The sequence below is a fragment of the Falco cherrug genome, chromosome 19 (genome assembly GCF_023634085.1).
Source record: "Falco cherrug isolate bFalChe1 chromosome 19, bFalChe1.pri, whole genome shotgun sequence".
In the NCBI taxonomy this organism is placed as follows: Eukaryota; Metazoa; Chordata; class Aves; order Falconiformes; family Falconidae; genus Falco; species Falco cherrug.
The window spans coordinates 6656425-6682990 of record NC_073715.1 but is presented as its reverse complement, the minus strand read 5'-3'; the positions used below and the strand labels follow the sequence as shown (position 1 = coordinate 6682990).

Sequence of the window (26566 nt, the reverse complement as noted above, 5' to 3'; positions counted from 1 at the left end):
AGGGCCCCTGTAGCACTGCCGGGCCCCTATAGCACTGCTCAGGGCCCCTATAGCACTGCTCAGGGCCCCTATAGCACTGCCGGGCCCCTGTAGCACTGCTCATGGCCCCTGTAGCACCACCGGACCCATATAGCTCTGCCAGGCCCCTATAGCACTGCCGGGCTCCTATAGCACTGCTCAGGGTCCCTATAGCACTGCTCAGGGCCCCTATAGCACCGCCGGACCCCTATAGCACTGCTCAGGGCCCCTATAGCACTGCTCAGGGCTCCTATAGCACTGCTCAGGGCTCCTATAGCATTGCTCAGGGCTCCTATAGCACTGCCGGACCCATATAGCTCCGCCAGGCCCCTATAGCACTGCCGGGCTCCTATAGCACTGCTCAGGGTCCCTATAGCACTGTTCAGGGCTCCTATAGCACCGCCGGACCCCTATAGCACTGCTCAGGGCCCCTATAGCACTGCTCAGGGCTCCTATAGCATTGCTCAGGGTCCCTATAGCACTGCCGGACCCATATAGCTCCGCCAGGCCCCTATAGCACTGCCGGGCCCCTATAGCACTGCTCAGGGCCCCTATAGCACTGCTTAGGGCCCCTATAGCACTGCCGGGCCCCTATAGCACTGCTCAGGGCCCCTATAGCACTGCCGGGCCCCTATAGCACTGCTCAGGGCCCCTGTAGCACTGCCGGGCCCCTGTAGCACTGCTCAGGGCCCCTATAGCACTGCTCAGGGCCCCTATAGAACTGCTGGGCCCCTGTAGCACTGCCGGGCCCCTGTAGCACTGCTCAGGGCCCCTATAGCACTGCTCAGGGCCCCTATAGCACTGCTTAGGGCCCCTATAGCACTGCCGGGCCCCTATAGCACTGCTCAGGGCCCCTATAGCACTGCTCAGGGCCCCTATAGCACTGACGGGCCCCTGTAGCACTGCTCAGGGCCCCTATAGCACTGCTCAGGGCCCCTATAGCACTGCTCAGGGCTCCTATAGCACTGACGGGCCCCTATAGCACTGCTCAGGGCCCCTATAGCACTGCTCAGGGCTCCTATAGCATTGCTCAGGGTCCTTATAGCACTGCCGGACCCATATAGCTCCGCCAGGCCCCTATAGCACTTCCGGGCTCCTATAGCACTGCTCAGGGCCCCTATAGCACTTCCGGGCTCCTATAGCACTGCTCAGGGCCCCTGTAGCACTGCCGGGCCCCTATAGCACTGCCGGGCCCCTATAGCACTGCTCAGGGCCCCTGTAGCACTGCTCAGGGCCCCTATAGCACTGCTCAGGGCCCCTATAGCACCGCCGGGCCCCTATAGCACTGCTCAGGGCCCCTATAGCACTGCTCAGGGCCCCTATAGCACTGCTTAGGGCCCCTATAGCACTGCCGGGCCCCTATAGCACTGCTCAGGGCCCCTATAGCACTGCTCAGGGCCCCTATAGCACTGCTCAGGGCCCCTATAGCACCGCCGGGCCCACCCAGGCGCGCTGCGGGCGCCCCGCGGCGGCCGGCCGGCCCTGTTGCCATGGCGATAGCGCCGCGCAGGCCGCGCCGGAAGCCGGGCCCCGTTGCCGTGGCGACGCGGCGGCGCGCGAGGCCCGTTGGGAGCGCGTGGTGCTGAGCGGCCGCGCTGGGCTGGGGTCGGGCCCGCCATGGAGCCCCAGGCACTCGTTCAGTGTCCCTACGACAGGAGCCACCAAGTCCGGGTTTCCCGCCTGCCCTACCACCTCGTCAAGTGCCAGCGGGTGAGCGGGGGCCGGGTTGGGGCCTCCCGGGGCCCTGCCGGGGCCCGGGGCTCAGCCAGCTCTGAGGCAAAAGCCCCCCGCCAACCCGGCGCCTCTCGCCTCTCTTTGCCCCCCAGAACAACCCGCAGGTGGCCCGCAAGCTGGCCACCTGCCCCTTCAACGCCAGCCACAGGGTGCCCCAGGGCAAGCTGCAGAGCCACATCGCCTCCTGCCCCGACCAACGCCAGCCCGACCTCCCTCACGGTACAGCATGGCTCCCCCCTCACCACCCCGGTGGCTACGCTCAGCTCTGCCCTCCCCAACAACTGTCTTCTCTGTCCCCTCAGGGATGGAAACACACCTCAGCTACAGGATGAAGCAACCAGAGGTCCTCGCAGCCTGGCAGGACCCCCTGTCCCAGGAGGACTGGGAGGCTGGTGAGTGTCCCCGTGATGCCAAGCAGTGCTCCCCACCCTTGCCATGTCACCTTAAGGCTGGCATTTCCCCATCTCATCACCTTTTGCAGAGCTGGAGGACCTGGAGGACCCCTCACCATTCATCCTCAATGTCAGGACGAATGACCTGTGCCTCCCGTGTGACAGGTAGGAGCCCGCACGGCTGGGGACATCCCCTCCCTGGGTGCCCGTATTTGGGTGTGCCCCCCCGAGGGTGCTGCCCACCCTGACACCCCTGTTCCTCTCTTGCCCCCCAGCTCGGCCCCGGCAGCACCCACAAGCCAGAACCGAGACAGAGGAGCTGCAGGAGTCCCTGCGGCAGGTGCAAAGTGGCAGGCACAGGAGTGACCACCAACGGTAGCAGCAGGACCAGGGTAGTGCCCATCTGTCCCCCAGAACCAGGGGGACCACGGTGCCAGGGGGGCAGTGCCCCCTCAGCTGAGGTTGCGAGGGTGATTCTACCCACAGGTTTTAAATGCATGTTGCAAATAAGCTGCTTGCAAGTGTGCATGGTGCCCCGTCACCTGAGGGGGACAGAAGGAACGTTGGGGTGGGGACCGGGCCACCCACACAGGCAGATGCTGGGGGTACCCATGGGATGGGGACCCAGGGGACCATGTGACCTGGGCACAGGGGCACCCCGAGGATGGGGACCCAGGGGACACCCAACGTGAGTTTCTAGCCCACCCCACTTCCCACATGCTCCCTTGGCTGTGCTCCCAGCGTGCTCCATGCTGGCCCTGTCCCTTGTGGCACAGACGAGTGGGGTGCAGAGCATGTTGCCCCTGCTCCAAGGGAGCTCTAGCACCATGGCAGGGGAGGAGGGGCAACAGCTCCAGTGCACAGCAGGCTATCAGCCCCCAGGCCTGTCTGTGTCCCCATAACCTCCTCAGTGTGTCCCTCTAACTACCTGGGCCAGCCCATGTCCCTGTTGCCTTCCCCATTGTTTTCCCATAACTCCCACAGTGTGTCCCTGTACCTCACCCAGGCCAGCCCATGTCCCTGTCACCCCCCCAAGTGTGCCCCCATACCTCCCCAGTCAGTCCCCAACCCCCCTCAGCTCACCTACACCCTTGTAACACCCCAGTGTGTCCCTTTATCCCTCCACCGTGCCCCTGTAACCCCACCTGCCCTGCTTGTGCTCTGTCCTCCCCCACAGTGTGTCCCTGTCACCCCTGTGTCCCACTGTCCCCCTCATCCTGTCCCCAGCCACTCCTAAACTCAGGCTCTGGAGGGGACAGCACCAAAGATGATGACTGGGACCATCTGGCATGACCAAGCCAGTTGAAGGTGAACCCAATCCCCCCTGGTCCTGGTGCCTGGGGGGCTGCTGCCCCCAGCTCCTGCAGAGCACCAGGTGTCCCCCCGTCTCTCTCCCACCAAAAGGGGCGTTTCCAGGCGGGTGCTGTCCAGATTTTTGGGCTGGAGGGGAGCTATTTTAGTGCTTCTTGCGTAATGTGGGTACCTCATGCGCAGGCTGTGTCCCCAGGGCATCAGGCTGTGGGTTCCCCGCCCAGGAGGGGGGGGGGGGGCGGGGAGCAGCTGGGGAAGCATCATTAACCCCCCCACCCTTGGCATTCCTCCAAAAAAATGTCACTGTTGTCGTCGTTGTCCCCCTGCCAGCCTGGTGGTAACGCACACCCGTCACACCCAGGCCATGCTCAACCCCAGCATAGTGCCAGGATCCCCCAGTCCTTCACGCACACCCCAGTTCCTTCTCCCCTTCTCCTTCCAGTGGGATGTCTCTGGGCATGGGTGACCCCACAGAGCCCCTGCTGCGCCAGGAGGTGAGAAGAGCTTGGAGAAGCCAACGGATTTGGAACAGTACATGTGGAAATGGGAACATGTGTGTCATGCCGCCTTCCCCAGTCAGGCTCCCTGCCCACCACTGCTCTCTCCCCAGCTGCCTGCAACACCCCATCATCCAAGGCAGGCCGTGGGGACCCCGCAGGGCTGAGTTTGGGGGGAAAACTTGGGGGGTTTTCCTTCTTTCCAGCAGTTCACGGGGAGGTCAGATACATATCTTTCCCAGTCTGGAGGGGGGGGGGCGGGGGGAGCATGCAGGCGGGGTCGTACCGGTCCCTCCTGGCCAGGCAGAGGAGGAGTGATCTGGTGTTGTAATTAATTCCTCCCTCACCAATGCCAGAAATGCAGCTGCAGAGCGGTTTTTATGCAACTAATAACTCCCGTTAACGTACATCTGGCAGGAGCCGTACATCCTGGGCTCAGCCCATGTGGGAGACGCTTTTCCTCCCTCCATCTCCGATCCAGAGGTTGAACATGAATCTAGCGGCGGCTACTCCTTCCTCAGGCTTTAACCTGCCAAGCACTAACCTTCATCCGAGGCTGCCTTTCCCCCAGCACCACCCCCAGACATGTTTTAAACCCATTTATTTGGTTATGGGGGGCAGTTATCTCCACACAGCTCGGCGCAGAGATTTGGGACGTGCGCCTGCCTGGATTTATCTCAGCAAAACTCTTTCCCCACACATCCTTCTCAGCCACAAATCCCATCCCCACACAGAACCGGTGCTTCTGTGGCAGTGCCTGCTTCCCCTGGCCAGACAGTGGAAACATTTACACATGCTGCCCGCAGGTAGAAAGCCATCCCAATCCCTCCCTTCTTCGTAAGGGTTAAGGAGGAATTTCTCCAGTTTTGTTGCCTCGCTTGTTTAAAAGCGTCTGACTGCTTCAGCTTTGCCTGACATCTCTCCCCTGTGGTTTCCAGAGCAGTTTCATGTGTGCTTCGAACCGTGCCAATAACGGCCTTGCAACACTTGCCGGGAGTTTTTGCTCAGAGGGTGGATCCAGCCGGGTAGGTTGGAGGGCTGGCTTATTTTCATCCATGAGCCGGATGGGAAACAACAGGCGTTTTCCTCCTCTTTTCCACCTATTTTGCTGTTATTTTTCTCTTGTCAAGAGCAGTTGCAGATACCAGAGAGCACAGCCCCCCTCATGCTGCTCCTCAGTGGGAGCTGCCGGGTTTTCCCCTCGATGAGGAGGTGGGAAGGGAGAGTCAGGCTTTTTTTGGTGGCAGCGCAAGATACGCGTCACCTTCATTGTCCCCTGCGGTGTCCAGCTGCCACCATGGAGCAAGCAAGCCATGCCATGACACAGCCACACTTGTTGATGGCAGCTCCTGCTCCCCCTTTCCAGGAGGGTCCCACCACATCACATGGCCTCTCTGCACTACGCATTTGGGGAGATTTTATGCCTTTTTGGCCTTGCCCCATGTACTTTAACCACTTCTCCCTCTTCTGTTCCCATGCAGCGATGAAACATCCCATGTGCACCCACCCTTGCACAGCTGCTGCAGCAGGGGATGCCTGCCGAGACCCCCTGTCCGGGCAGGGGTGACCAGTGCCACGTGGAGATGCAGGGTCATGAGTACCAGCTCTGCCTGAGCAGCCAGGGTTCCCATCACGATTCCCAGGACAAAATTCCCCTTGTCTTAACCCGTGTCATTCCCCTGCTGTGATTCAGCGCCCAGCATCATGCTCTGGCTGGTTTCTGCTGAGGAGGACGACACACACACACAAAAAAACCCCAAAAACACCAAAAAAACTGTTTATCGTCAAACTGCATCTGAAAGTGGCAGGAAAAGGAACTGGGCAGGAACTGGCAAGCGTCTGGCAGCCACAGGCAAGGCTCACCAGGGGCTTTGAAGTCACCGGTGTGGGAGCTGCAGCCGGGGGGCTTGGAGAAGCCCTGTCCCCTCAGCATCCACCCCCCCGCCACGACCCCCAGTAGCACCCTGGCCCCAGCAGGGAGGGGGGAAGCCCTGGCAGGAAGCCCTCCCCGTGAAGCTCTTTCGGGGTGTTTTTAACACTTTTTTTGCTTTTTTATCTCCACAGCTCCTCAGTACTCCTCCTTCCCATTGAGGTTCAGCTTGTACCCACTTGGTGACAGATTCTGCCCGGGCACGGGCACCTCCAGGGCTTGGCCTCAGCTCCGCCAGCAGCCAGGCTCCGCAGCGCGAGCGGGACTCATTAAGGCAGGAAATTAGGTGGAAAAACAACAAATGCTGAGAAATCGCAGGGCCGGGTGAGAAGGGCTGGGCAGCGTCTGGCCCCCGCCTTGCTGCTCAAGCACTGAAACTGGCCTCAGTGCCCGGCACCCGATTCCAGGTTATCACAGCCGTGTTATGGGGGCGTTTCACCCAAGAAAGGGCAGCGCCAGGGCCAGCAGTGCCACGAGCACACGTGTGTGTCAGCCACCACAGTGCCACCTCTACCCTGCCTGTGTTGTCCATTGCCCCCCCAGCGCCGGGGCCCCCCAGGGCTGGCTGAGTGCCCAGCTCCCCAATGCCTGCAGCCACCAGTGCCTTTTTGGGAAGCAGCCGGCACGCAGGGCCGTGTTCGCGCCCGTCCCCGGGCTCCCCGCCAGCCCCGGGGCGCTGTGCCAGCCCTCGCACCCCCCACCGGGGGAAACTGAGGCAGGACACCCAGCAGATCCCACCTGTGCCCCTTCCCATGGGGCATCATTGTCCTGTGCCCCCCAAACTCATCAGGGTGCCACGGTGTTGCCCTACAGCCCCCCAGCCCCTGGGGGTGCCACCCTATGGCTGCCCCCAGGCTCTCCCCCCCCCCCCCCCCCGCTGCCCCAGCCTGGGGGGGAGGGTGCCGGGGGAGGGGGGGGGGGGGGGTGACGTGGCCCTGCTGTCGGCCCAGGCTATATAGGGGCTGGTGGCGGCAGTGAGTCAGGCCCAATGCCCCCCCCACAGCCCCCGCAGTGACTCAGGGACGCTCCCCAGCACTGGCCATACTTAGCCGGGAGCATCCGAGCCCTGACCCCCCACCCGAGGTGGAGCCGTGGGGGTGGCAGCCATGGGGTGTTGGCAGGGGGGGGTGTGGGTTGTCCTGGGGGTGGGACTATGGGGCTGGCACCCGATGGGGTGTCCCCAGAGGGGCTGGGGGACCATGGGGACAGCATCCACAGGGTGTCCTGGGGATGGGGACAGTAGGGGTGGTGCCCATGGGGTGTCCTGGGGGTGGAATCTGTGGGGACACACACCACCTAAGGGGCTGAGTGGCCCTGGGTCAGACTCTTCCAGGCCTGGGGGGGGCACAGAACATGGGGGAAACTGAGGCACAAGTGGGGCAGTCTGTGACCACAGGCACCCACAGGGGGACATGGGGAAAGTGTGAACAAGGGGACAGGGACAGGGCACGCGTGTGTACATGAGGAGGTGTTGTCAGGACACACGTGTACAAGGGGACGGTGTCAGGATGTGCATGCATAAGGGGACAGTGTCAAGACATAAGCATATACACAGAGGGCAATGTCAGGACACGTGTGCACAAGGGGACAGTGTCAGGACACATGCATGCACAAGGGGACGGAGCTGGGACACACATGTGTGCACAAGGGTGGTGCCAGTGCAGGGCCAGGCATGTGAGGGCAGGAAGGGCCCCGGCGCCGGCGCATTGTTCGCCGTCCACCCGTCACTTCCCCCCACACGGCCACGGAAATGTCCCCATTGTCCCCACGGGCACTGTGCCCACGGGGGGCACACGCACCCGCTGCACCCCCGCGCATGTGCAACCTCCCATGCATCTACCCACCCAGCCGGGGGGGGGGCAGTGGTGGTGGAGCACCCATGGCAGGCTGCTGGGCAGGGGACCCAGGCTTCTAGACAGGGGTGGGGTCACAGAGGGAGGACCCTGAGCCCCCCGAGCCCCCAGCCCAGCTGTGGCGGGCGCCATTGCATCAGCGGTGCAGGAATGCAGCTGGCCCCGTGGCAGGCGTGCGAGGCCCCCAGCCCCCTGCGCACGCCCCCCGGCCCCTCACACACCCGGGCACCCGCCTCGCATGGGGGCCACTTGGGGCGGGGGGCGGGTCCCGTCCCCCCCATCCCACCCTTTGCACGAGCATGTGGAGGGGTGGGCAGCTGTGCGCACATGTGAAGGGGCCAGTGAGCTTGTAGCATCTGCATGTGTGGGTGGAGAGGCCGGGGGTGCACCACTTGCACACTCAGAGGTGGTGGGCGTGCACGGTTTGCACACTCATGGGGAGCGAGAGGCTGGTGTGCACCATTTGCACACTTGTGGGGAACAGGACCCTGTGAGTGCAGTCGTGTGGAGACAGCAAAGGTGCTGCCGGGGGGGCACCACCCCCCGTTGCACGCAGACCCCACTGTGGGGCAGGGGCCCGGGGTGCTGGTGGCCACCCCATGACCCCCCCCCCGTGTCCCCTCGTGGGGGGTCCCGGCCCCTCTGTGCAGCCGCGTGGGAATGGCTCCAGCTCCGGCTGTTTCCGCTGGTTCCTTCCAGGAAGCAGCAGCCGGATCCGGCCCCCCCGCCCCCGTCCCCGTCCCCTTCCTCCCCGCTGCGGTCCCCAGCCCTTTGACCGCCCAGCCCTGTCCCTCTCCTGTCTCCAGGTCACATCCCCAGTGTCCTGTTGTGTGTCCCCCCCGTGTCATCCAGTGTCCCACTGGTGTCCTGTGTTCCGCAGTGCCCTGTGTCCCCACGTGTATCCCCGTGTCCCCTTGTGCCTGTCCCACCCGGGTGCCCCATGGTGTCCTGTGTCCCTTTGTCCTCTCAGTGTCCCAGTACTCCCAGTGTCCTGTGTCCCAGTGTCCCAGCATGCCCTGCTGTCCTGTCCCTACCCCCATCACCCCCAGGTCCTCTCATCCCCCCCATTGTCCCAGTGTACTGCCCGTCATGTCACCTGGGGTCTCGTCCCCTGTCCCAGTCCCTTCACTGGTGTCCTGTCCTCAGTGTCCTGTGTCCCCTCATCCCTCCCCAGTGTCCCCGTCCCCAGTGTCCTGTTGCCACCTGGGCACCCATCTCCCCTGGTCTCTCGCTGTCCCCACAGTGTCCCATTCCCCCTGGTGAGGCCCCAGTATCCCAGTTCCTGGTGTCTCAGTCCTCTCCAGTGTCCCAGTACCCCTAAGTGTGTTGTGGTCCCCAGTGTCCCTATTACCAGTGTCCCCATCCCCTCAGGTGTCCCAATTTCTGGTGTCCCGGTCTCTCCAGTATCCCCCCAGTGTCCATGTTCCTGGTGTCCTGCCCCCCCTGGGGATCCCGGTCTCTGGTGTCCCTGTTCCCAGTGTCCGTCCTGGTGCCCCTCAAGTGCTCTGGTCCCCAGTATCCAGTGTCCCGATGTCCCTGTCCCCGGTGTCCTTGTGCCCTCAGGGTATCCTGTTATTCCCTGTCCCTGATGTCCCGGTGTCCCTTGGGTGTCCTAATGCCCCAGGGTGTCCCCATTCCTGATGTCCCGGTATCCCAGGGTGTCCCGGTGCCCTTCAGGTGCCCCGGTGCCCCCGGGTTGTCCCGGTGCCCCTCGGGTGTCTTCATCCCCGACGTTCCGGCCCCTTCGGAGCGTCCCGGTGCCCCAGGATTATTCCTGTCCCTGATGTCCCGCTCCTCCCCGGCCTCTCCCGGCGCCCCGTGCCCCCGGTGTGGTGTCGGTGCCGGTGTCCGACGGGGCTCTGGCTCCTCCCCGGTGAGTCACGGCGGGGCGGGGCGGGCCGGGCCCCCCCGGGCATTTTCCGAGGGGACTCGGGAGCGGGAGGCAGCGCCGAGCTCGGCCAGCCCCGCTCCGCCATGGCCCCGGCCCCGGCCCCCCCGCGCCGCCCCCGGTCCCGGCCCCGGGCGCTGCTACCGCTGCTGCTGCCGCTGCTGCTGCCGCCGCCCGCCGCTGCCTTCAACCTGGAGGCGGCGCGGCCCGTCGCCTTCCGCGGGGCCCCCGGGTCCCTCTTCGGCTTCGCCTTGGACTTTTACCTGCCCCGGCCCCGCAGGTATCGGCGGCGGCCCCGGGCCCCGCGACGGGACGGGACTGGGAGCGGCACCGGGACGGGTCCGGGCACCCGAAGCGGCCCCGTCAGCCGGGACGGGGACGGGCACCGGGCACCGGGCACCGGGCGGGGACGGGGAGCGGGAGCGGCCCAGCGGGACGGGGAGCGGCCCCGGGAGCAGGGCGGGGGCGGCAAGTGGGCAGCAGTGAGACCGGGAGCGGGTAATGGGAACCGGGAGTGGGCGGTGGACCGGTAACGGGACACCGGGGAGCGGGAACCGGCAGTGGGAAACGGGACCGGGGACCAGGACGGGGTAACGGGAATGGGACATCGGGGCGGGACCGGGACGGGGTAGCGGGAACGGGACATCGGGGCGGGTACCGAAAACGGGGTGGGACCGGGGGCTGGGCCGGGGTAACGGGGACCGGGACCGGTCCAGCCCCGGGGGTGTCCGGCGGGGCTCAGGGCGCTGGGCGGGGGCTGAGCCCCGGCTCCGTCCCCGTTCCCCCCCGCCGGCCCCTGCCGGGGGTCCCGGGGCCCCGTTGCCCCGGCCGGAGCGTTTCCTGTAACCGGAGTCAGGAGCTGCCCCCGGGGGCGGTGGGGGCTCGGGGGGACCCGGTCGTCCGAGAATGGCCCTGCCCCCCACGCGTGACCCACACCCGGGGGGCAGGGGGGGGGCAGGGCAAACTGGTGTCCCCCAGCTGCGGGGCCTGGGTGCCCCATGGTGGGTGGGCCCCCTCCCCGGACCCCCCCTCCCCGCCCCCCCCCTCCGGCCGTGGGTGCTTTCAGCGCTTCCTCTCCCACAGAGCCGGAAGGGGTCACCCAGGCTGAGTCAGGGTCCCGTGGGACCCCGGGGGGGGCAGGGGTTTCCCTCCCCCCAGGACACGCCCCACCAGGGTTCCTGGGCCCCCTCCCTCCTCTGCGAGCCCCCCCAGTGCCCCACGGGTGACAGCCACCGTGTCCCCATGGGGACAGCCACCCCGCCGAGCATCCCACTCACGCACACCCCCCCCAGCGTCAGCATCCTGGTGGGTGCCCCCAAAGCCAACACGAGCCAGCCCAATGTCACCCAGGGGGGGGCAGTCTACCACTGCCCCTGGCCCCCCGGTGATGACTGCACCCCCATCGACTTTGACCACATCGGTAAGGGGAGGGGGACACCGATGGGGACAGGGACACGGGTGGGGGCACGCCCCCTGGGCATGGGGACAGGGGTGGGCACACGGGTGGGGTCAGGACCCCTCCGGTATGGGGACAGGGTGGGGATAGGGGCATGGGGACATAGGTGGGGACGGGACCCCCTGGGCATGGGGACAGGGCACAGCCAGGCCTGGGGACATGCACTGCATGGCGACAGGGGCATGGCCCCCAGCACCCATAGGACGCAGTAGCCCCCCGTGGGCCCTTCGAACAGCCCCCCCAGCCCCACGTCATCATCCTCAATGCCACCCCTCTTGGCCCCGTGGCCTTGGCACTGCCTCTGGGCTCCTGTCCTGCCTGGTTAATGATAAACCTGGGGGGGAGCAGTGGGTGCTGGGGCAGGGGTCTCATGGGTGCTGGGGCAGTGAGTGCTGGCCTGACCCCCTGCTTCCCCCCTCCTCACAGGAGCCCGCACCCATGACTTCGGGGGCAACAGCACAGAGACCCCCGACCCCGTCGAGTTCAAGTCCTTGCAGTGGTTTGGGGCCACTGTGCGGGCACACAACGCCTCCATCCTGGTATGGGGGGCACAGGGGGTTGGGGGGGAAGCAGGGGGCAGGGTTCTGTCTGTGTGCGGACCCCCTGTGCCCCCCACCACTCACAGACCCCTCTTTCCCCCCTGCCCCAGGCCTGTGCCCCACTGTACAGCTGGAGCCCCCCCAAGGAGGAAGGGGGGGGACGGGAGCCAGTGGGCACCTGCTTCCTCTCCATCGGCAACTTCTCTAAGTTTGTGGAGTATGCACCCTGCCGCTCAGGTGGGACCCCGCCCCCTGCCCCCAGACCCCCCAGCACCCCCTAGCCCGGCATCCATAGGTGGCACCACTGGGCATCTTGGTTGCCCAGGACCCATGGATGACATCTCCAGACCCCCCTGCCTGGTGCCCCTGGGTCCCTGGACATCACCTCCTGTGCCTGATACTGCCAGGATGACCCCCCTGGATCTTACCTGGCACCCAGGGACGCCCCCCAGCATCCTCCCTACCTGGCGCCTCTGCGGGGTCATCCCCATGGCCCCCAGGCTGGCACCCATGGGACCCTGGGCACCCCCAGCCTGGCACCCCAATGAGTGACATCCCCATAGCCCCCCAAATAGCACCCATGGGACCTCAGCCCCGCCCCCCCCCCCCCCCAGGTCCCCCAACCATTGCCCCCCTCTCCCCACAGACCTGAACTCTGCAGCGGGGCAGGGCTACTGCCAGGGGGGCTTCAGCGCGGAGTTCACCCAGGTGGGGACATGGGGGGCACCGGTGGGGCACAGGGGATATTGGGTGACATGGGGGGTATCATGGCGGTGGGGGGGTAAGGGATAGAGGCTATCATGGGGATGGGGGGGTGAGGGATGGGGGGCATGAAGAGGCAGGGGTACATTGGGGCATTATGGGGGTCACATAGGGTATGTGGGGGTGGGGGGTGTATATAGGGGTCTGGAAGCATATAGGGGGTGCTGACGGGTGCCCCAGGCTGAAGGCTCCCACCCCCGGGTCTCCCTGCAGACAGGACGGGTGCTCTTGGGGGGGCCTGGCAGCTACTTCTGGCAAGGTGAGACCCCAGACCCTGCCTCACCCTGCCTTCCCCTGAGAGACCCCTGCCTGTCCCTGCACCTCCCTGCCTGTCATTGCCTGTCCTTGAACCCTCTGGTTGTCCCTACACCCCCCCCTGCCTGCCCCTAAGTACCCCCCTGTCTGCCTCTGCCCACCCTGCCTGCCAGCCCGGCACGGTGGGCAGTACCCCTGGGTGCTGAGGGGCCGCCCGTGCCCCCAGGGCAGGTGATGTCGGCGACGCAGGAGCAGATCACAGCCTCCAGCTACCCGGAGTACTTCATCCAGGAGGTGGCTGGGCAGCTCCAGACGCGCCAGGCAGCCCCCACACACGATGACAGCTACATGGGTCTGCCTGGGGACAGGGAGTGTGGGGGACACGGGCGTGGGGACGTGGGAGATGGGAGGGGGACAGGGACAGGGGCATGGGGACAGGGGAGATTGTGGGGGGCAGGGACAGGGGCATGGGGACATGGGAAATGTGGGGACACAGGGGCATGGGGACACAGGGGCATGGGGACAGAAGGGACAGAGGAAACAGGCATGAGGACACAGTGGCACAGGGACACTTGGGGCATGGGGGTGTGGGAGTCATGGTGGGACAGGGACATGAGGTGTGAGGACATAGGGGACAGGAACACAGGGTATGGGGACAGGGGAGAGAGGGATGGACGTGGGGATATGGGGACACAGGGGCTTAGGGATACAGGACAGGGGCACAGGGAGACACAGGGACACAAGGGACATGGGGACACGGGGGGCACAAGGGGACAGGGACTGGGCACAGGGTGGCATCAGTGGCACAGGTGACAACACAGTTGACACCTCTCCACCCCACAGGCTACTCCGTGGCAGTTGGCGAGTTCAGCGGGGACACAACACAAGGTGGGTGCCACTGGGGTGCCAGTGGGAGAGTGACATGGGAGTGCCACAGCCCCCCCACCCGGACACCCCCCTGACAGGATCACTTTGTCCCTTGCAGATTTTGTGGCTGGTGTCCCTAAGGGCAACCTCACCTATGGCTACGTAAGGCTGCAGGGACGGGGGATGGGGGGGGGACAGGGGATGGGGGGGATGGGGGTCGTAAGGGACATGGAGGGGACAAGGGACACAGGTACACAGGGGCCATTGGGGGGACAGGGGACATGGAGGGGCACAGGGGGCCCCAGCTGATGAGGCTCCCTGGCCACTGCCACAGTGTGTCCTGTCCCCTGTGTCCCCAGGTCACCATCCTCAACGGCACCAACATGAAGTCCCTGTACAACTTCTCAGGGGAGCAGGTGGGGCTGGGGGTGTCCGGGGGGGCCCAGGGGGCGTCCAGGCAGCTTGCTGGATGCCCCCGTGGGGTGCTGGGTGCAGGGGAAAATGGAGAGTGCGGGGGGTCCCCCCAGCACCCCCCATTACCCCGCTCCCCACCCATCAGATGGCAGCATATTTCGGCTACGCAGTGGCAGCCACGGACGTGAACAACGACGGGTGAGTGCATGCCCCCAGCCCCCACCCACATGGGTGCTCCCGCCGGGCACCCATGGGTGCCCCCCCACCCATGCCGTGGTCCGCAGGCTGGGGGCTGACAGCCGCTGCCCGCAGGCTGGCCGACCTGCTGGTGGGGGCTCCCCTCTTCATGGCGCGGACAGGGGAGGGGCGCGTGCAGGAGGTGGGCAGGGTGTACCTGTACCTGCAGCTGCCCGGGGGGGCCCTGCCCACCCCCGCCATGGCCCTCACCGGGCCCCAGGAGTTCGGGCGCTTCGGCAGTGCCATCGCCCCCCTGGGGGACCTTGACCTGGACGGCTTCAACGGTGGGTACCTGGGGGGGGGCGGGGCACGGGTTGGGGGCGGGGGGGGTCAGGGTGGGAGGTGGCACAGGGGGTAAAGGGGTGCCTGGGGGTGGGGAAGGGGGTGCCCCGGGGGTGGGGGGCATGGGGGAGTCAGGGTATAGGGCGACACGGGGAGTGTATGGGGTGCCCAGGGTGGGGGTGCCTGGGGAGGGGGCACAGGGAGTGCATGGGGTGCCCAGCGCAGAGGGGGGGCACACAAGGTGCATGGGGTGCCCAAGTTATAGGGTGGCACAGGGGCCATACGGGGCATGGGGGGTCCCTGCACCGTAGGGTGGCACGGGGGGGTTGCCGGGGCTCTAGGGGGCCACAGGGGTGCCCAGAGGGAGCGTGGCCCCCCGTGCCCCCTCTGAGCGGCATGGTGCAGACGTGGCGGTGGGGGCCCCACTGGGCACCGAGGGCCGGCAGGGGCTGGTGTACATCTACAGCGGGCGGGGGGCTGGGCTGCACCCCCAGCCAGCCCAGGTGCTGCGGGGGCACTGGGCGCCTGGCCGGCACCCCGACTTCTTCGGAGCCGCCCTGCGTGGGGCCACGGACCTCGACGGCAACGGCTACCCAGGTAAGTTAGGCACCCGCCGGCACCCCCGCGTGGGCTCCCCCCCCGGGTCCCACCCCAGGGTGCTCAGCGGCTGGGGGTGCCCAGCCTGTCCATGCCATCCCGCGGTGGGGGACACCCCGACCCATCTGTCCTGCCCTGTGGGTGTCCAGCAGTTGGGGACACCCAGCTCTGTCTCTGCCACTCCATCGGTGCCCAGCAGCTGGGGGGGGACACACACCCCCAGCCTGGTCGTGCCACCACATGGAGGGGACACTCAGCCCCAGATGTCCCCATGGTGGGTGTCCCATGGTTGGGGACCCTCATCCATGGCCATGCCACCCCATGAAGGGGACACCCATCCCCAGATCCTCCCCCCACGGGTGTCCCACCACCACTGCCACCCCTTCTGGCTGTGTCACCCCATCTCTGGTGACACCATTGTCCCCCTCTCCCCGCAGACCTCCTCGTGGGTGCCTTTGGGGTGGATACAGCCGTGGTGTACAGGTGGGTGCCACCAGCCTGGGGGGGTGTCCCCGGGTGTCCCTGGGCTGTCCCTGATGCCCTGTCCCCAGGGGCCGTCCCATCGTCCACGCCAGCGCCATGCTCAGCGTCTTCCCCACCATGTTCAACCCGGAGGAGCGCAGCTGTGTCCTGGAGGGCACCGGCCTTCACGTCCCCTGGTGCGTGACACTGGGGGGCACTGGGCACGGGGACAGGCACTGAGGGGTCATGTGGGGGGCTTGGGGACATCGGGAACCTTGGTGAGGAGGGACTTACTGGGGCAACCCAGTGGCTGAGGGCACTGAGGGGGGTTTCTCCCTGGGGAGGTTGCACCGAGGGGGTTCCTGGGGACATGGGGACGAGTAGAGGTATGGTGGCCTTGGGGATATCCCAGGGATAAGGAGGTAGAGTGTACTTGGGTGGGGTCGCAAGCAGTCTGGGAGCAGCAAGGGGGTACAGGGGACACCGTGGGGGGTGCAGAGTGGGGTCCATCCAGAGCTCTTGGGGACAGTGAGGGATGGGGGGCACTGAGGGGGGCACAGGGAGATGGGACACACACATGTATGCTAGGGCACCCATGGGGCAGGCAGGGGGGTCCCATGGGTGTCCCCCCTTCCCACCCCCCCAGCATCAATGTCAGCTTCTGCCTCAACGCCTCGGGACGTCACCTGCCCGGCCCCATCGGTAAGTGGGGGGGGGGACAGGGGACATGGGGGGGGACACATGTCAGGGACCCTTGGCCACCGGGGGCCCTGGATGCCAGTGGCCCTGACATGGGTGTCCCTCCTCCAACCCAGGGTTCACGGTGGAGCTGAGCATGGATGGGGCGAAGGCTGGTGGGGGGCGGCGGGCGCTGTTCCTCCCAGGGGGGCAGCCCACCCGCACCCTCACCCTGCCTGTCCCCAATGGCGCCGGCACCCGCTGCCACACCATGGCTGTCTTCCTGCGGGTATGCCAGGAGTGGAAGGGGGGCACCTAGTGGGACCCCCCCCCCCCACCTTGCTCATCCCTGTGTCACCCCCCCTGGCAGAACGAGTCAGAGTTTCGGGATAAGCTGTCACCCATCGCTGTGGGGTTGAGCTTCGCTCTGGACCCCCACGCGCCCCCTGATACCCATGGGCTGCATCCAGTCCTGGCTGCTCATACCCACACCCGACTGGAGACCAAGGTACACCCAGCACCCCCTGGCACCCCCCAGCACCCCCTGGCACCTAGCGTCACCCCGTGGCACCCTGTGCGAACCCCCACACCCTGTCCTACCTCGTGGTACCTACTGTCACCCCATGGCACCTTCTGCCATCCATGGCACCCAGTTTTACCCTGTGGCACCCAGTGTCACGCCTTTGCCAGCCATTGTCTCCTGCATCAGCTGTTGTCCCACATCACCCGCTGCCCATGTCACCTGCTGTCCCTGTGTCACCCACTGTCCCCTGCATCCCTCTGTCACTGTGTCCCCATCGTCCCTGTGTCCCCCATGTCTCCCATCACCCTCATGCCCCCCACTGTCCCTGTGTGCCTTTTTGTCCCCATGTCCCCTATGGCCTCCATCACACTCATGTCCCCCTTTGTCCCTGTGTCCCCCATGCAGGCTCACATCCAGCTGGACTGTGGGGAGGACAACGTCTGCGTGCCTGACCTGCAGCTGGAGGCATCTGCGTAAGAGGGGGGCTGGGGGGTCCCAAGGGACCCCATGGGGCCATGGCACAGGGTGGCTGTGACACAGGGTCCCCCACAGGGACCGCCACGCCGTCTACCTGGGAGACCGCAACAGCCTGAACTTGACCTTCAATGCCCGCAACCAGGGCGAGGGGGGGGCTTACGAGGCCGAGCTGCACGTGCGCCCCCCTCCCCACGCCCAGTACACCGGGGTGCTGCGCCCACATGGGGTGCGTGTGCAGGGGTGCTCCAGAGTGTGGGGTGGGTGCATGGGGGGTCAGGGGGTGCCCCCTGGGTATGGGGTGGGTGCCCCTGGGTATGAGGTGGGTACCTGGGGGTGTCCCTTGGATAGAGGGCAGGTGCCTGTGAGTGCCCCCACACATGGGGTGGGTGCATGGGGGTGTCCCCAGGTACATGGGGGTGCCCTCAGACATGGAGTGGGTGCATGGGGGTGTCCGCAGGTGTGGGGTGGGTGCACAGGGGTGGGCATCTGTGGGTGCCCCGTGGGCCCCCCCAGTGCCATGGCTTCTGACACATCCCTCCCCCCCTCAGAACTTCTCTGCACTGAGCTGTGAGCTTGGGGTGGGCAACAACTCGAGCCCCCTCATCTGCGACCTGGGCAACCCCATGAAGGCGGGTGCCAGCGTGAGTGGGGGGCACGGGGGGTGGGGGCATGTGGGGGTGTTGGGAGGCCCAGCGTGACCCCTTCCCTTCTGCCCGCAGATCTGGGGGGGGCTGCGCTTCACTGTCCCCCACCTCAGTGACAGCAGCAAAAGCATCCGCTTTGAGCTGCAGATCCGCAGGTGAGGGGACCCAGCTGGGGCACCCTGGGGTGGGGGGGTCCTTTCTGGGGCATCCTGGGGTGGGGGGTCCCCCCTGGCGCATCCTGGGGTGAGGGTCCTGGGAGGGGGCAGTCCTAGCTAAGGGATCGCAGTGGGGCATCCTGGTTGGGGGGGGTCAGGGGAGATCCTACCGGGGGGGGCACTCTGGAGTGGGGGGGGCCACCTTGGGCACCCTGGGGTGTGTGGAGGTCCAACCTGCCACATCCCATCTGGGACCTTTGAGGGGAGTCCCAAAGGTGTGTGGGGGTCCCATTCAGACTTGGGGAGAGGGTCACACCAGGGCTCAGGCTTGCGGGGGTTTCTGGGGAGGGGTGTGCCCCCAGTGCCAGCAGCCGGGGGGGGGCATGCCGTGACCCCTCCCTGTGTGCCGGCAGCAAGAACGCCAACAACTCGCAGAGCGAGGTGGTGACAGTGCCACTGGAGGTGCGGGCAGCCACCCGCCTCTCTGCCTTTGGGTGAGTGCCACCCACGCTGGGGGGTCCGAGGGGAGCACGGGGTGCTGAGCCCTGTCCAACCCCCCCATGCCTCTCTGTGTCCCCAGGGTGTCACGGCCTGATGTTGTCATTGTCCCTGAGGGGGGCTGGACACCTGAGCAGCCACCCCGGCAGCTGCAGGACCTGGGGCCGCCCGTGGAGCACATCTATGAGGTGGGGGGTTCCCTGGGTCTCCAACCCTGAAGGTCCCTGTCCCTGACCCCCGGGGGTCCCTGTGTCCCTAACCCCCGGGGGTCCCTGTGTCCCCGACCCCGGGGGTCCCTGTGTCCCCAACCCCGGGGGTCCCTGTGTCCCTGACCCCACGTGTGTCCATGTCCCCGTGCCCATGGGTGCCCCTGTGGGCGCCACGTCCCCATGCTGTGGGTGTTACCCCACGCTGCCATGTGTTCCCCCCCCCTCGGTGCCATCAGGTAGTGAACGAGGGTCCCAGCGCCATCAGCCACGGCACCCTGGAGCTGAGCTGTCCCCTGAGCTACCGGGGCCACCCCCTCCTCTATGTCACTGGCCACTCGGGACCCCGCAACTGCTCCACCAGTCACCCTCTGGACAACCTGCGCCTGGCGGTGCGCCCGCAGGGAGGGGGACTAGGGTGCTGGGGACATGGGGGTGGCACTGGGAGATGGAGGACTGGAGAGTACGGGGGACACTGGGTGGCACTGGGAGATGGAGGAATGGAGGGCACTGGGAGGTGGTGGGGATGTTAAGTGACACTGGTGACACTGGGAGATGGAGAACTGGGGGGCACTGGGGGCATTGGGACGTGGTGGGGGCATTGGGTGGCACTGGGGACATTGGGTGACACCGGGAGATGGAGAACTGGGGGGCACTAGAGGGTGCTGGAGACATTGGGTGACACTGAGTGGCACTGGGAGATAGAAGACTGGAAGGCACTGGAGGGTGCTGGGGACATGGGGTGACACTGGGGACATGGGGTTGCACTGGGACACCAGTGGCAGGGGGAGGTTGAGGGTGGCAGGGCCTGGCCCTGGGTGCCCGCAGGGGTGGCCGCAGGACAGGGCTGTCCCCAGAGCTGTGCCCTCCCACAGGAGCAGGAGCAGAGCCCTGAGGCACACGGCCTGCAGCGCCGGGACACAGGGGACGTGGTCACCAGGGACACGCGGGGCAGCAGCCCCCCTGCACCCCCCTACACCCTGGTGAGTGCCCGCATGTCCCTGTGCCCACGTCCCCTCTGCCTGCATGTCCCCATCCATGTGTGTGTGTCCCAGCCCTGTGGCACCCCCAGCCTGGCATGTGCCCCCCGAGGTGTGCTGTCCCCACAGTGTGGCACTGCTGTGCTGGGTGTCCCCAAGGCAGAGGATGTCTGGGGGGCCGGGTGTCCCCAAGGCAGGTGACACCTGGGGGGGCAGCTGTCCCTGCTGTGGATGATGTGGGGGCGTGACCTGGCTGTGGGTGACATGGGTGTCCATGCTGTGGGTGACACGTGGGGGTCACAGGGGTGCCCCGAGGCCGAGTGCTTCCGCCTGAGCTGCCCCATGGGGGGGCTGGAGAAGCAGCAGCGGGTGAGCCTGCGCCTGGCCTTCCGTCTCTGGGCCCCCTCCCTGCGGCAGGTGAGACCCCGGGACCCTCCCGAGACCTCCTGGGGCCCTCCCTGGGACTCCCTGACATGAGGCCCCCTGGGACCCCCCCAGGCCCCCCCCTGGATCCCCTGACATGAGACCTCCTGGGACACCCCCCCCAGGCCTCCCTGGAACCCCTGGGGACCCCCCTGGGACCCTCCAGGACCCCAACATATGCATCTGCCTCCCAGCACCCACACCAGCCCCTGGTGCCTCCCGCATCCTGAACCCATCCTGGGACCCACCTTGCGCCGCAGCCCCCCAGGGTGGGTGCCCTTGTCACCAGTGGGGGGGAGGGTTAGCGGCTGCCCTGGCACCACAGTGCCCATATGGGTGCTGGATGCAGGAGCCTGTGAGTGCCCTCGGGTGCCCGTGGGTGCCTTTGGATGTCAGTGGGTGCCCCGTGGGTGCCCGTGGGTGCCATATGGGGGCCCTCGGGTGCCCACGAGTGCCATGTGGGTGCCCGTGAGTGCCCAAGAGTGCTGATCAACGGGTGCTGCAGCCGGGAGAACGCGGGTGCAGGCGCTACATTGTGAGGCTGAGTACCGGGTGCTGCGGCTGCCGTACCGCATCTGGCCCCAGCACTACCCCAGCCAGCGCCTACAGGTGATGGGGGGGGGGGGAATGGGGGGGGACGGACACGCAGGGGGCACCCTGGGGGGTGGGGTGGGGGATGGAGCTACCATGGGTGTGGGGTGATACTGTGGGTGGTGGGTGGTGGGTGGTGGGTGACCCCATGGGTGGCACTGTGCATGATGCTGGGGTGGCAGGTGGGGACAGGACTGGTGTGGCCATGGGGTGACACCATGGATGACACTGTGGGTGGCAGGTAGTGACAGGGCTGCAGTGGGTGGTGGGTGAGTGTGACCCTGTGGGTGATGCTGGGGGTGGCAGGTGGTGATGGGGCTGCAGTGGGAGTGGGGTGACCCCACAGGTGACCTCATGGGTGGCGCTGTTGGTTGGGCAGGTGTTGACAGGGCTGCAGTGGGCACGCGCCGAGGGCGGCCATGGGGTGCCAGTGTGGGTGGTGGTGCTGGCAGTGCTGCTGGGACTGCTGCTGCTCGCCCTGCTCTGCTACGGCCTCTACAAGGTGGGTCTAGGGGGGGGCACGGGGGGGGCACAGGGGCCATGGGGGTGCCAGGGCCATGGGGGACACAAGGGACATGGTCTTCACGAGAGGGCACAAGGACATTGGGGGGGGGGGGACGTGGGGGGGTGGGTCCAGGGACATGGAGGGGTGCAGCAACATGGGGGGGGGGCACAAGGGACATGGTGGGTGCACAAGGACTTGGGGGTGGCACAGGGACATGGGGGAGGGGGGGGGGGGGGCGCCGGTCCATAGAGGTCCAGGGGACATGGGGGGCAGGGGTCCACCCTGACACCCCCCCAGCTGGGTTTCTTCAAGCGCCTCGGGGCCCTATGGCACGGCCATGGGAGAAGGCGCAGCTGAAGCCCCAGGCGGCCTCGGAGGCCTGACGGGGCCCCGCACCACCGGTGTCACCCCACCGCACTGTGGGCCACGCACCGCCGGCACTGCGCCAGGACAAGCACTGCTGGGCTGGGCACCGACGCACCGGGTACCCCCGTACTGGGCACCACCAACACGCTGGCCACCATCGTGCCGGCTGGCAACAGTCCCAGCACTGCTGGATTGGGTCCCACCAGGACAGGCGTCACCACTGGACTGGGTACCACCAGCACAGGCGTCACCAGCCGGCTGGGTGCTGCCACCACCGGCACGTGGGGTCATGCAAGACGGTCACCGACACGCTGGACACCACTGTGCTGAGCGGCAGCAGCCCAGGCACAGCCACCACGCTGGGCGCAGCTGCCATCAGCTGGCACAACCTGCATGCTGGGCACAGCCACCACACCGGACACCGGCACACCACCGCCATGGTGTGCACCGCCGCCGTGCCAGTGGCATCACTGCTGTGACTGGCATTGCCACCCACCGGGCACCGGTGCCATGCCAGTGACATCACTGCTGTTACTGGCATTGCCACCCTGGGCACCAGCACCGCAGCCAGGACACCGGTGGGATGGACAACACATGGCCAGGCACCGTCACCGCGCCGGGCACTGGTGCCAGCATCATCACTGCGCCTGGCACAGGAGTGGGGGACACGCACCATGTGGCAGTGTCACCCTCCGGCAGTGGTGCCTGGCCACGGTGGCACCCAGCACGTGCTGCACTGCCCGTGCCCCCACCATGGGCACCTCACTTTGCACTGACCCTGCACCCGGAGGCAGGGGGGGGGACGACACATGCAAAGCCACCCCCCCATGTCCCCGGGGCGTCCCCGTCCCCTGGCCGGGGGGGGGGGGGGGGGGTGGGGGGGGGGGGGGGGGGGGGGGGGGGAGGGATGGGGGGTTGCACTAGCGCTGGGGGGGCCAGGGGGCACAGGCAGAGCGCCGGGGTGTGTGTGTGTGGCTTCAGGTTTGTATTTAATTTGGAGGGGGGGTAACCTCAGGCCCCCCCAATAAATGTGTCCAACCCAGAGCTGTGGCATGGGGGGGCACATGCGTGTGTCAGGGTGGGGGGAGCACATGCATGTCATGGGGGGGGGCCGTGTGTGTGTGTCAGATCAGCAATGGGGGGAGCACACACGTGTGCCAGGTCAGACATGGGGGAGCACATGCGTGTGCCAGGCTGGACATGGGGGAGCACACGCGTGTGCCAGGCAGGGCACGGCTGAGCGCCCACGCGTGTGCTGCGTGTCGGGTGACACCATTACTGCCCTCATTAGCAGCCGGGACGCGTCGGCATCAATAATTCATCCCCCCGCGGCACGGCGGGGGGGCCCCGGCGCCACGAGCCCTCCCAGGCCTGTGCCCTCTCCCTGCACACCCCAGCCCCCCCCCCAACACCCCAGCAAGCACCCCCAAAACCCCGCCTGCACCCCCAGCCCCGCCAGACGCCCCAGCCCCCCCTAGACACGCCCCCCCCTCCCCCCGGTGACCAGCAGCTGGCCGGCGCGCGGCGGCGGGGGGGGGCGGGTGTTGGTGTCGTCGCAAGGCGCATGTGCGGGGGGGGTCCGAGTCGGGGGGGGGGCACGTGCCCACCGTAGCCCCACGGCGTGTCCCGGCCCCGCAGGCTGAGGTCAGGCGGGGGAAGCGGGAATGTGAGCTGGGGGGGGCGGGGAGAGGCACGGGGGGCTGCGGGGGGGGGCACGGGGCTGTTCCCCTCCGCCGGGGCTCCCCGCGGGGCAGGGGTGGGGCAGGGTGGGGGCCCGTCCCCATGGCAACCGACCGCCCACGCGCGGCCCGCCCACGCGTGTCCCGACATGTGCGCGCGCCCGCGCGCCTGTGCGCGTGCGCGGCGGGCCCGGGGGGACACGCGTGGCGGGAGGACGCGCCGGGACACGTGAGTGACCGCGGGAACGCTGCGGGGGGGGGGGGGGGGGGGGGGGGCGGCGGGTGGCGAGGAGGGGGGAAGCTGCGGGTGCCATGCCTGACCGGCGACACGCGTGACCGGCGACACGCGTGTACCACGCGCCTCCAGCTGCCCCCCCCCGCCGCTGCCCCACTTCTGCGCGGCGCCATTGGCCGGGCCGGGCGGGGGGCGCCAGGAGCCGCGGGGGGCGGGAGCGGCCACCCCCTCACCCTGTGCCCCCCCCCAGGCCGGGCCGGGCGATGCTGCGGGCCCCGGGGCCGCTGGGGGCCCCCCCCGGCCGCCTCCTGCTGCCCGACGCCGCTGCCGCCCTGCGGCTGCTGCCGCCGCTGCCCGCGGTGAGTCCGGCGGGGCCGGGGGTCCTACGGCGGCCGGGAGGGGTCACCGCGCGGGCCCGCCCCCTCCCGGCCGCCGTACCACCCCCCATCCCCCCCCATCCCCCCCTCTCCCCCCCCCCCCCCCCCCCCCCCGTCGCACCGGGCCCGCCGCCGCGCCGGGGGTAAGGGGGAGCGGGGGAGGGGGAGCAGCGGCCGGGACCCCCCCCGGGCTGGCGGGGGGGGCACCGGGGGGAGCATGGCGGGGCCGGGCGGGCGGGCGAGGCCGGTCCCCCGGGGTTGGGCAGGGAGAGATTCCTGAGTCGCTACGGAACAGGGCGGGGGGGGGGCTGCCCGACCCGGCAGACACAGCCCCCCCCGCGCCCCACAGCCTCCCCCCGACGGCACCCACCGTGCCTTACAGCCCTGCCCAGCACCCGCAGCCCCCCACAGCACCCTCTATGCCTGCACGCCCCCCCAGCACCCACCGTGCCCCACCACCCTGTCCCAGCACCACAGCCCCCCCCCCATGCCTTACAGCCCCCCAGCTGGCACCCGCAGCCCCCCACAGCACCCCCCGGCAGCACCCCCCATGTCTTACAGCCACCCTCCCGGCCCCACAGCCCCCCCCCCACACCAGCCCCTCTGCCCCACGGTGGCCCCTGCACCCCCTGAGCCCCCCATCGCCCCATGTGCCCCAGGGGTGGCTGGGGGCTGCTGGGCACTTGGGGGGGCTGAGGGCTTTTGGGGAATTTGGGAGTGTGGCTGCCGGGGAGGTTGCGGGTGTGGGAGGGCTTTGGGGAGGCTCTAGGAGCTTTGGGGGGTGCGGGGTACTGGGGCTTTGGGGGGGTTGGGGGGTGCGGGTGTGCCCCCCCGCAGGACGTGACCCCCCCCGTGCGGCAGGATGGAGCCGGTGCCGAAGGCAGTGCTGGGGGCGGCGCTGGGCAAACCCCGGCGCCCCGTCATCGCCTGCAGTGTCTGCCAGATCCGTTTCAACTCTGAGGTGAGACCCCCTGGGACCCCCCGCAAACTCCTCAGGGCCCTCCCCAGATACCGGGAACCCCCTCAATCCCCCCGGGAGCCCCTTCAGCACCTGGGACGCCCCCCCCCCCAGAACCTGGAACCCTCCCAGCGCACCCAGGACCCCCCATCCCAGGTGCCTAGGACCCCCTTGGGCACCCACAACCAGACCCCCTCCCGTGTCCTGTGTCCCCAGGGTGGGGGGTCCGCAGGTTGGTGGTCCTGGGGTGCTGTGTCTCCAGGGTGTTCTATGTCCCCAGAGTGAGGGTCTCTAGAGCTGGGGGACCCTTGGGTGCAATGTCCCCCGATTTGGGAGTCCCTAGGGCAGGGGTACCCAGGAGTTGGGGGACTGTGGGTGCCATGTGCCCAGACTTGGGGGGACCCCAGGGCGGAGGGTGCCCAGGTTGGAGGTCCCCAGAGTGGGGGTCTCTGCAGTGACCCCCGGCGCCCCTGGTGTCCCCAGAGCCAGGCGGCAGCACACTACCAGGGCAACCGGCACGCGCGACGCCTGAAGGGGCTGGAGGCCACCCGTGCCCGCCGTGGGGGGGGACACCACTGGGACCCCCGGCCCCATGCCCACCGCAGCTGGGGAGATGCCTGACAGCACAGGTGGGTACCCTCCGCCCCTTGCCCTCCCACCTGGGGGTCCCCAGGGTACCCTGTTAATTCTCTCCATGCCAGCAGGTGACCAGCCCCCAGCACCTGCAGCCCCCGGTGCCCCCAGGCCACCCTCGCCTCCCGTTCCCCCCCCGGCTGCAGCTGCAGAAGCAACAGGGGGGGCGCGGGGGGGGGCGGGGGGGTCTGAGGAGGAGGAGGAGAAGGCAAAGGCGAAGCGGGCTGCTGTACTGCGCCCTGTGCAAGGTGGCCGTCACTCCCTTTCGCAGCTGGAGGCCCACAACAAAGGTGGGGGGACGCGGGGTTGGGGGAGCACGGGGGGTCTGGGGGACACAGGGGGCACAGGGGGGGTCTGTGGGATGTGGGGTGGGGGCACAGGGATGATTGTCAGGTGGCACTGGGGAATGCTGGGGGTGCAGGTGGGTCCTGGGTGTCCAGAGCAAAGTGGGGGGCACAGGGGGCTCTGGGGGACACATGGTCCTGGAAGGTGCCAGTGGGGGGTATTTGGGTGCAGAGGCTCCTGTGGGGGTGTCCCAGGAGAGTCTCTGGGTGCAGGGGGGTCTGGGGGGGAGGTGGTGTGGTTCTGGGGTGCAGGGGTTCCTGGGGAGGTCCCAGCGGGTTCCTGGGGTGCAGGGGGTCCCAAGGGGGGTCCGGGGGCACAGGGTGACACCCCCCCCTGCCATGCACAGGGACAAAGCACAAGACGCTGGTGGAGGCACGCAGCGGCCTGGGGCCCATCCGCGCCTTCCCGCGCCTGGGGGGGGCTGCGGGGACCCCCCAGCTGAGGCCCCCGAGCGCTCCTTCCACTGCCAGATCTGCAACGTCCCGCCTCAACTCTGAGCTCCAGCTCAAGCAGGTACCCTGGGACACCCGAACCCCTCCCCCTGGGCCCCCCATACCCCCTCCTCAGGCCCCTGTGAGGACCTTCCCAAACCTCCCCCATCCCTTGGGACCCCCCCCCCAAGAACCTCATGGGACATCTAAAACCCTCTGAGCCCCCTGGGACCTCCCCCCAAGCCCCCTCCAACCCAGCTGAGCCCCCTAGGACCACCCCACCTCCCAAACCCTTCTGAGATCTCTCCAGGATCTTCCAAACGCCCATGAGACCCCTAGAACCCCCACAGACGCTCATGGGACCCCAA

General features: G+C 67.7%; 3 protein-coding genes and 1 long non-coding RNA gene across 7 annotated transcripts in view; all 4 read left to right on the top strand.

Moving 5' to 3' along the window:
* Positions 1–1571: 1571 nt before the first annotated feature.
* On the top strand, positions 1572–2670 carry GTSF1 (gametocyte specific factor 1). Its single transcript, XM_027800941.2, has 5 exons — positions 1572–1728; positions 1845–1971; positions 2055–2144; positions 2234–2309; positions 2420–2670. The coding sequence occupies exons 1-5, from the start codon at positions 1636–1638 to the stop codon at positions 2508–2510; spliced, it is 477 nt and encodes a 158-aa protein (XP_027656742.1). The 5' UTR covers positions 1572–1635; the 3' UTR covers positions 2511–2670.
* Positions 2671–9155: 6485 nt separating this feature from the next.
* Positions 9156–20456, top strand: ITGA5 (integrin subunit alpha 5). 4 transcript variants are annotated; one of them, XM_055697054.1, is made up of 28 exons: positions 9156–9903; positions 10876–11043; positions 11506–11618; positions 11729–11855; positions 12265–12326; positions 12594–12639; positions 12862–12987; positions 13479–13523; positions 13621–13664; positions 13862–13918; positions 14062–14114; positions 14229–14437; positions 14841–15032; positions 15470–15515; positions 15584–15691; positions 16141–16196; positions 16310–16461; positions 16543–16680; positions 17101–17168; positions 17248–17398; positions 17721–17813; positions 17892–17971; positions 18385–18465; positions 18552–18657; positions 18915–19067; positions 19551–19658; positions 19959–20072; positions 20273–20456. In XM_055697054.1, the coding sequence occupies exons 1-28, from the start codon at positions 9156–9158 to the stop codon at positions 20306–20308; spliced, it is 3480 nt and encodes a 1159-aa protein (XP_055553029.1). In that variant the 3' UTR covers positions 20309–20456. The 4 variants fall into 4 exon arrangements, with proteins under 4 accessions (XP_055553029.1, XP_055553028.1, XP_055553030.1 ...); XM_055697053.1 differs by having other exon boundaries at positions 19959–20456; XM_055697055.1 differs by having other exon boundaries at positions 9655–9903; positions 10916–11043; positions 19959–20456.
* A 68-nt stretch (positions 20457–20524) lies between these two features.
* On the top strand, positions 20525–22429 carry LOC129734275 (uncharacterized). The gene is made up of 3 exons (XR_008729940.1): positions 20525–20687; positions 21049–21171; positions 21472–22429. It is a non-coding gene; the product is annotated as an uncharacterized LOC129734275 (long non-coding RNA).
* Positions 22430–23111: 682 nt separating this feature from the next.
* The window catches only part of ZNF385A (zinc finger protein 385A), a 6581-nt gene continuing 3126 nt past the window's right edge, over positions 23112–26566 (top strand). The window contains 10 exon segments of the mRNA XM_055697255.1: positions 23112–23184; positions 23705–23813; positions 24694–24792; positions 25273–25404; positions 25463–25645; positions 25647–25677; positions 25680–25712; positions 26114–26188; positions 26191–26249; positions 26251–26297. Coding sequence (XP_055553230.1) covers positions 23718–23813; positions 24694–24792; positions 25273–25404; positions 25463–25645; positions 25647–25677; positions 25680–25712; positions 26114–26188; positions 26191–26249; positions 26251–26297 — 755 coding nt within the window. The 5' untranslated portion in view covers positions 23112–23184; positions 23705–23717.